This window comes from Eimeria necatrix, genomic scaffold (genome assembly GCF_000499385.1).
Source record: "Eimeria necatrix Houghton genomic scaffold, Enh_scaff238, whole genome shotgun sequence".
Lineage (NCBI taxonomy): Eukaryota > Apicomplexa > Conoidasida > Eucoccidiorida > Eimeriidae > Eimeria > Eimeria necatrix.
The window spans coordinates 40,001-48,858 of record NW_013652961.1 but is presented as its reverse complement, the minus strand read 5'-3'; the positions used below and the strand labels follow the sequence as shown (position 1 = coordinate 48,858).

The 8,858-nt window shown below is 52.3% G+C and overlaps 3 protein-coding genes across 3 annotated transcripts in view; 1 reads left to right on the top strand and 2 right to left on the bottom strand.

Moving 5' to 3' along the window:
* Nucleotides 1–385, top strand: ENH_00032480 (hypothetical protein; the record flags this gene model as incomplete). Its single annotated transcript, XM_013580233.1, has 1 exon — nucleotides 1–385. A coding segment is annotated over one exon (385 nt), but the record flags the coding sequence as incomplete, so codon positions are not given.
* A 1,626-nt stretch (nucleotides 386–2,011) lies between these two features.
* Nucleotides 2,012–6,693, bottom strand: ENH_00032470 (high mobility group (HMG) box domain-containing protein, putative; the record flags this gene model as incomplete). The annotated part of the gene is made up of 8 exons (XM_013580232.1): nucleotides 2,012–2,689; nucleotides 2,883–2,987; nucleotides 3,175–3,295; nucleotides 3,679–3,800; nucleotides 4,311–4,450; nucleotides 4,627–4,700; nucleotides 5,154–5,218; nucleotides 6,019–6,693. 8 exons carry the CDS (start codon nucleotides 6,691–6,693, stop codon nucleotides 2,012–2,014), a joined length of 1,980 nt encoding a protein of 659 aa, XP_013435686.1.
* Nucleotides 6,694–8,144: 1,451 nt separating this feature from the next.
* ENH_00032460 (hypothetical protein, conserved) overlaps nucleotides 8,145–8,858 on the bottom strand; it is a gene marked incomplete at both ends in the record, with an annotated part of 1,187 nt that continues 473 nt past the window's right edge. Inside the window, 2 exons of the mRNA XM_013580231.1 lie at nucleotides 8,145–8,252; nucleotides 8,493–8,858. The exon at nucleotides 8,493–8,858 is cut by the window's right edge and continues 88 nt beyond it. Of these exons, the coding sequence (XP_013435685.1) occupies nucleotides 8,145–8,252; nucleotides 8,493–8,858 (474 nt within the window). The remainder of the gene's footprint in view (nucleotides 8,253–8,492) is intronic.

Here is an 8,858-nt window from a genome sequence, read left to right as displayed (position 1 = left end):
GAAGGCAAAGATTCAGGACAAGGAGGGCATTCCTCCTGATCAGCAGCGTCTGATCTTCGCCGGCAAGCAGCTGGAGGATGGAAGGACGCTGTCTGATTACAACATTCAGAAAGAGTCTACCCTTCACTTGGTGCTGCGCCTGAGAGGTGGCATGCAGATCTTTGTGAAGACCCTCACGGGGAAGACCATCACTCTCGATGTGGAGCCGTCAGACACCATCGAGAATGTGAAGGCAAAGATTCAGGACAAGGAGGGCATTCCTCCTGATCAGCAGCGTCTGATCTTCGCTGGCAAGCAGCTGGAGGACGGAAGGACGCTGTCTGATTACAACATTCAGAAAGAGTCTACCCTTCACTTGGTGCTGCGCCTGAGAGGTGGCATGTAGATTTGAGGGACGACGGAGTGTAAGGCGATCACTCTCGATTTGGAGGTCGTAGGCAAGGTCGAACTTGTGAAGGCAAAGATCCAGCACAAAGGGCGCATTGGTCGTAACCAGCAGCATCGGACTTTCGCCGGCAAGCAGCTGGCGTATTTGAGGGTGCTGTTCGATATAAACATTTAGGAAAGTTCTACGCTTCGTTCTGTTCTGTGTCTGAGAGGTGGCATGCAGTCTTTTCGTGCAAGCTGCACCTTTGATGTGGGACTTTAATTGCTCGAGGTTTTCGGTCTACTTGAGGCTGAGTCGGTATGCACGGTCAGTGTGGATACATACAGACCGTGTGGACGGGAGTTGCGACCATGTAGACAGGTTTTTTTTTAACTTGTCGACAGTTGCAGCATATGCGGCTGCTGTTGGCGTATAGCAGGTGCGAAATATTTTGCGAGTTAACTTTATTGTAGATTTATCGTCTGTAGCTGTTTTAGAATAGGTATTGTGCTGTTTCCTACCCGCCCTATGGGCGTCCCCAACGGGTAGCTCCAATATCTGCGGTGAGCTACATTTTAGTATCTTGGCGGTTGGGCTCCCGAGGACGCAGTTTGTCGCATGGCAGCATTTCTAGGTCGGAAGGCTTGTTTACAGAGGTAGAGGCAGTTACAAGGTTTGCGTTGTATTTCGTTGAGGGAGCAGCAGAAGCCGTGTAGCTAAGGAGGTGCCGACTCAGTTTGTTAGCCTCAGTACCAAGTCTGGAAGTGCACTTCTCGATTGGCTCTCATACAAATTAGTGTGAAGTGCACTTGCGGATGACGGCTCGGCAAGCTACATGTTTGTGTATGGAGATCCGCTGCAGTGCTACGGCGGAAGGTGTTATCAGCACGCTGTGGTGCCCCTACACTGTAGTCCCGGTCCTGTTATCAGTTCCCTTGTGGCGCGACAGTCTACCGTAGCTCGATTGACAGGCAAAACTGTTCGCCCTCTTGCCTGAGGTGCAGGCAGGGGCCGTTGCGACCTCTCGCTGGAGCAATCGGTAACCGGAATACTCGTATTTTTCACCTTTCACTACTGTTTCCGAGCAAAAAAGCTCGGTTTGTCATTTCCTGAAGGGGAACTTCCGCTTAGAGACGGAAGACACCCCGGCCAGGCGCAGGTTGTCGGCCCCTTAATTCGTCGCGGGGATTGCGAGCCGACAACCGAGCGAGAAACCAAGTAAGTGAGTCTTCTCCCTCTGGTTCGGACTGAACCCGCAAGTTGGACAGCAAACAACAGTAAGTGGCTCACAGGCAAAAAGCAGTGCTGCCCATTTCCCTCGTCTCCTCGCAGCAGCTGATCAGTCAAGCCCGCCGCTGCGCCAGCTACGCCCCACTGGATATCCAGCGTCCACCTCTTCAGCTTGTGGCCCATTCGTGCTGCATTGGCGATTCGCCGTAGCTCGGGCTCGCGGCAGTGAAGTCGGGCCATCGACAAGTGATCCAGTTCCTTGCGACTCAAGACAGAAGCTACTTTGGGTCCAAACGGACGGCCTTGAAGAGGCCTGCTGATGGAAATGATCCCTCATCAGCGTTGCTGTGAGCGCGGTAAGGTGCCATTCGCTCCTCCTGCGAATGAGTTGCAGCTACGCCTAGCTGCTGCTCGCTACGCTACCGTCGAGGCACACGCTGCTTCCGCAGCAGCCGCCGCCTTCTTCAAGTCTTTGCTCGCGTCCGCGTCAGCAACAGCAGCAGCAGCTGGAGCCTCAAGCCTCGAAGACTGCCTGCTGCTGCTTCTGGTATCGTCCGCGCTTTCCGGCACGTCTGTGGCAGCATTTGCGGTTTCTGCTTCTCGGCTTTGGCGCTGCTTCTCCTCGCTTTGCAGCTCTTTGTCGTCACCATCCTCCCCAGTAACCTGTGCAGCTGAATCATCTACTGCAGCATCACCAGCCTCAGCAGCGCATGTGTCTCCTGCTGCTGCAGGTGGAGTCGATTGAGTCCTTGTAACACTTTTTCTTTGTTTTTTCCTCTTTTTGGGGGCGTGTGTGGCCCTCCATTCTTTAAGTTTGGCTTTATATTTGTTGAAGTCCGCTGCAGCTTCCTGTTCAAGTTCGGCTCTCTTCTTGGCGCTGAGGCATTTCCAGTCCTGCGAAATCGTCTGGGCAATTTCCTTGAAGCACTTGGGGTGCCGCAGCTCCGGATTCGCAGCCACGAGTTCTTTCCGTCTGCTCACGGAAAACCTCATGAAGGCCGACAGTGGCCTTTTCAGGTTCGGCTTCAGGGGTTTCCGCTTCACCTCCTTCGCCTTCTCCCGCTTCAGCCGCTTTTGCTGCTCCACCAGAGCCTGACAACCAAAGAAGACCCGCACACAACACCGGCTAAGAGTGGCAGCGCGCATTGCAGCAGTGAGTGGCAGCACGCAGTGCTGCAGCTGCTGCAGCAGCAGCAACGCAAACGCCTGCAGCAACTTTGCCAGGAGCCGCAGCTCCCAGTAAGAGGCACCTGCAGCAGCAAAGCAGCAGCAACTGGTCACGCACCTGTCGAGCCTTAAGGTCCTGCATGGAGGTAATTGTGAAGTCTTTGTACTTCCGCTGCAGCTGCTCTATCTTGCGCTTGCGGAATGCATCTGGGCAGTTTTCTTCCTGAGGGGAAAAATGGCAGATTGAATAAATCCAAAGGACAAAAATAAAGCAAAGGAGATAGAACGAACTGAAGGGAGGGCGCAATCGACAACTGATGAGGAACAAGTAAGCTCCCTTCGCTGCTGCTGCTCTTGCTGCTGCTGCCGCTGCTGCTACAGCTGCTGCTTCGGTGTTTCGGGTTCCTTACTTGTTCTTCAAAGTTGTCTTGCCAGTAGTTTTTGTCATAAGGAACGAAAATCTCTTCTCCATTGGCGATGCTGCGCGTCGCGCGCAGAAAGACTCGAGTGCGCCCCAACTCCTCGTCAAACCTGCGCAGCAGCAGCATCAGCAGCAGCAGCAGCAGCACCGCAGCAGCAGCAACGGGAAGCAGTAAAGGTGTCGGAAATGGCGAGCGCCCGCGGCAGCGATGGCGAGCAATAGAGACAAAAAGCCGAAATCGTAATAACTGCAACGAGATGAAACGGAGCTCGCCGAAATGCCGGCGTAGAAGCTCGTGCTGCTGCAGCAGGAAACAGCGCGAACGTCCTGCTGCAGCAGCAAACAGTGCGAACGCCCTGCTTCAACAGCGAACAGCACGAAATGCATGCTGCTGCAGCAAACAGCACAAAAGGCCTGCTGCAGCAGCAGACAGCACGAAAAGCCTGCTGCAGCAGCAAGCAGGACGGAAGGAGTGCTGCAGCAGCAGACATACCAGTGATAGAAGTAGGAATTGTTTCCTGGACCCCCCAGGAATTCGCTGCCGTCGTTGGCGAAGCTGGCGCCTCCGGTGCCGTAATAGGGGTCTTTGACTCCGTCGATGTAGAGAAAGCCCTTCTGAAAGTGAGAATCAATTAACTCGGTCAATTGGCGAAATTAAAATTGGAAAATGCATCAAAAAGGATAAAAGAATCTTCGTCTCAGGCAGGAGGCGCACTGTTCCTCCGCGGAAGAAGCAATTTGCAATTTGCATTTTTCGGCAACAAGCAACTGACGACCGAACAATACGCGGACAGAGACTGTGAATGGATTATCAATTAATTAATTAATTAATCGATTAACTAAGTGGTTGGCGTTTTAATTCATCAATTAACTGTTCTCAGACAAAGATGCAATATCAGCTAGGCTGCTTCATCCAAATGCACAGCTACAGGGCAAGAAGCCCCGCGCAAAAGTTATAAGAGTGGATTCTTTCTCTCATTTAGAATTAACCTTCAAAAGTATTTACCAAATCAAGACAGGCAAAGAGAAGACCAAAGAGCAATGGCAGCCCACCGGCCACTGCAGCAAACCAGACTCAGCAGCAGCTGCAGCAGCAGCAGCAGCAGCAGCAGCAGCACGTCTAACCTGGACGGCGACAATGTGCGAGGCCTTTCTTCTTTTTCTCAGCTGCTCCGCCTGTTCTCTGTCTACGAGCCAGCCAACGAATTCAGTTATGACAGCGCCCTTGGCAAAGCCCTCGGGGCGTTCGCAGAAAAGACCCAGACCTGACGAAGAATAAAGAAATAAACAGAAAATAAAAGGAGTAAATTCAATAACAAATAGCGCCACTGTTGTGAATGGGGTAGCTGCGAGGCGCGCAGCAACAAAAAACGACAGGAGAGCAGCAGCAGCAGCAGCAGCAGCAATTGCAGCAGCAGCAGCAACAGCAGCAGGTTGGTACCTGCCTTCCTGCCGAGAGTGCTTTTCTTGGTGATGACTCCTTCACATAAGTAACAAAGTGAATTCAAGAAAAGCCTAAGACCACAAAGCAGCAAGAGCAGCAGCAGCAGCAGCAGCAGCGGGACACACCACAAAGCAGCAAGAGCAGCAGCAGCAGCAGCAGCAGCAGCGGGAGCGAGTGAATTTTAGTATTTCTCGCCGCAGCTAGCGAACTGCACAGCAAGCAGCAGAAGACTGCAGCGAGACAGAAGCTGCGCAGCAGCAGCAGCTGCAGCCTTCTTTAGATGGAGCAACTAATGATCCAAATGGATCTAAACATATACATATGGCTCTAAATGGATCTGCTGCTGCTGCTGCTGCTGCTGCTGCGGTTCGGACTTCTCCCGAAAAAGAGAACAAAGAGCTTCAGACTTCTAAAGAATTCCACTTTCGATTAAAATGCTCAAAAAGGAATTTGCACAATCAAAAGAGATCAAAAATCGGAGAATTCCAAATTTTGGAAACTGGAGAAAAAGAAAATTGAATGACCTGCTTTTCTTCGTCTCCGGCGTCTGCGGGCGAAAGTCCACTGTCTTCCAGTCGGAGTCCAAATACTGCAAAGCAGCATTTTAATTATTTATTTATTTATTTATTTATTTATTTATTTATTTATTTATTTATTTGCTTATTTGCTCATTTATTTATTTATTTGCTTGTTTATTTATTTATCTATTTATTTATTTGATTAGCTTGTCGATTGATTGATTTATTCACTCATTGATGAATTAAGAGATAACAGCGAGAGAGAGTGAGAGGCAACAAAGGCCCGATAGCGGAACGGAAGTGGGAAATGGCAGCAGCAGCAAAAAGCTGCGGGCAAAAGCAGATGCTCACAATCCGCTGAAATAAATAAATAAACAAGCAAATAAATCAATTAATTAATTAATAATAATAAATAAATAAATGATAAATGAACAAATAAATATATAAATAAATAAATAAGAATTGATGAAAAATACAAATTATAAATGATAATTTGAGGAGAGGGGGAATATAAATTAATTTGTCTGATGCGGAAAACAAAGAAAGGCGAAGCCGCAAGTAAGAAGGAAACCACAGACCCTGCAGCAGCAGCAGCAGCTGCTGCTGCAGCAGCAGCTGCTGCAGCAGCTGCTGCTGCTGCTGCTGCAGCAAACAGAAATTCATGACACAGCGACAAAGATATTAAGAAAGCAATGGGGAGGCGGGGAGTTTGCACTACGGAACTGAGACGAAATAATTTAATTAATTTAATTAATTTAATTAATTTAATTAATTTAATTAATTTAATTTAAGTAAATAAAAAACGAACTTTGTTCTTTTTAATGGGCGGCCAGGAAGGCGCCTTGTTGATATCAAGCCAAGGAGTTCTGACGAATTGTCTTTTAAGACGAGCTCTTTGTTTTGCTTCCAGAGCGGACACGCTGCTGCTGCTGCTGCTGCTGCTGCTGGTGCTGCTGCTGCTGCTGCTGCTGCTGCTGGTGTAAGGGTTCCTCCTGCTGCTGCCGCGTCGGCGGCTCCCGCCGCCTTCGGGCGCTGCTGCGGCGGCTGCGGCTGACGGCGACTCGTCGCTCGTGCTGCTGCTGCTGCTGCTGTTGCTGCTGCTGCTGCTGGTTTCTTCCGCGGCAGCTTTGCGCGCTGCGTTGCTGCTGCTGCAGGTGCTGTCGCTGCCGCTGCTGCTGCTGCTGCTTGTTTCTTGCTGCTGCGGGCCTCCTACAAGCGCATGAGCTTCTTGCGCATCTTCTGCTGCTGCTGCTGCTGTGCCTGCTGCTGCTGCTTCTGTGGGTGCTACTACCTGTGCTTTGGGAGCGCCAGCTGTCGCTGCTGCAGCTGCTGCAACCTCTGCAGCAGAAGCAGCTGCTGTAGATGCTGCTGCAGCGCGTGCTGCTGCAGTGTGCTGCTGGTCTGCTCGTCGGTGCTCCTCGCCCTGCTTCTGTGTGTCGGCATCAGAGCCTCCCCCTACAGCTGCTGCTGCTGCTGCTGCTGCTGCGCTGCTGTCTTGAGCAGCAGGCTGCGGGCGAGGCGCGTTTGTGTGTTGTGCGTCTGCCATTTTGGCGGCGAGTGAATTAATAATAAAAAATAAAACAATTTAAAGAGTAATGCAGCACATGCAACCAGCAGACAGACGCAGCCCCCTTGGACGAGCGAATTGCTGCTGCTGCTGCTGCTGCGGCGGGAAAGCAGCAGCAGATTTGGGTGCAGGGAAAAGACAAAAGGGAAGCAAAGGGGAAAAAGAATTAAATTCATTTAAATGAATTCTTTGCTTCTATTTGTGTCTAACAAACGCAGCAAACAGCCCTCAACCCGACAACACCAATCACCACCCCGGTCTGCAGCTCTGCAGTGTACATCCACCTGAGCAGTGTGGCCCGAGCCCGCAGCAAAAACCGAAGCGAAATTAATTCATTTTAACAAATAAGTAAAAGTAAGTGTTTAGACGGAGAATGGCGCCTTAATTTGCCCCTCTTTGCCGCTTTTTTCCGCTGCCGCTGCGCTGCTGCTGCTGCTGCTGCTGCTGCTGCTGCTGCTGGCGCCCCGTGGGCCCCTCGGTCTACAGAGAAGAGGCCACGCGGCCAGAAGCTCGGGGGAGCCCAATGGGGGCAGCAGCAGCAGCAAAGAGCAGCAGCAGCAGTAGCAGCAGCAGCAGCAATAAAGAGCAGCGGTAGCAGCAGCAGCAGCAAATGCTTCAAATGCCTCCCGCCCACAGGGCCAGCAGCAGCAGCAGCGGCCAGCATAACATATATAGAAGCAGCATCAGAAAGACACAGCCAACGGCTGCTGTAGCCAGCCAAACAGCAGCAGCTGCAGCAGCAGCAGCAGCAGCAGCAGACACAACAGCAGCAAAAAGGGAAGCAAAATTGTTAAATGGCAGAAACGTTAAAGCAGAGCAGCGCAGCAGCCACGGCTGCAGTGTCTAGACACTCGCCAGCAGCAGCAGCAGCAGCAGCAAATTAGGCAGCAAGAGTTTTCAAAAAACACTTTTTGGATTTTAGCGAAAAGATAAAAAGCAAATAAAAGAAGTGGCCAGCAGCAGCAGCAGCCCCGGCTTGTTGCTGCTGCTAGCCCGCACAATTGCTGAAGTTTGAGAACTAAATTTCCCGCGTTGCTGCTGCTGCTGGCGCTGCTGCTGATGGCGATGCTGCTGCTGCTGCTGCTGCAGCGCCAGCAGCAGCGTCGCCACTTTTAACAGTCGCTTCGCAGCTGCGAATGCTGCAGCTGCTGCTGCAGCACTCACAGGAAAAAATGCTGCTGCAGCAGCTGCTGATGCACTGGCAGCAGCAGAACGCGCAGCCGCTGCAGCTGCAGCAAGTGCAGCAATAGCAGCAGCAGGGGTCTAGCTGTCTGCTGCAGCTGCAGCAACTGCAGCAATGGCGGCAGCAACAGAGGTCTAGCTGGCTGCTGCAGCTGCAGCAATTGCAGCAACAGCAGCAGCAGCAGCGGTCTAGCTGGATGCTGCAGCTGCATCAACTGCAGCAGCAGCAGCAGCAGCAGCAGCAGCGTCTAGCTGGGGTTTGCTGCTGCTCTACTTTTGGCCTTGAGTGCTGCTCTGTGCTTCGACATATAATCTTCTTTTAAAGACTGACGCTGCCGGCGAAGCAGCGCAGCTGCCTGCAGCAGCAGCAGCAGCAGCAGCAGCAGCAGCAGCAGCAGCAAATGCAGCAGCAGCAGCCACGCATGGAAGCAAGATCAAATGCACAAGTTAGATACGCCCTCACGCCAGGTACTGCAGCAACGACTGTAACCGCAGCAGCAGCAGCAACAGCAGCAGCAGCAGGCAGCAGCAGCAGCAGAGCAGCGGCAGCATCAACAGTAGCAGCCACGCCAGCAGCAGCAGCAGCAGCAGATCACCTCTTTGCTGCTTTGCTGCTGCATGAATCTCGGGATCTTTAAGCCTATTTCAGCAGCACAGGCAGGCAGTGATAGGCGCTGCACCCCTGTGCTGCTGCTGCTGCTGCTGCTGCTGCTGCGGCGAGCTGCGTCGGTCCTAGTGGCCTCCCCATGTGGAGCAGCAGCAGCTGCTGCTGCTGTTGCTGGCGTTGACGCTGCTTCTGCTGCTGCTGCTGGTGCAGCAGCAGAGTCGCCAAAGAGGCTCCGGGCCCACGCTAAGGGGTCTATGGCAGCAGGACCCCCCAGCTGCTGCTGCTGCTGCTGCTGCTGCTGCTGCTGCTCCTCTTCCGCCTCTGCGTCGTCCGATGCTGCTGCCTCATCTTCTGA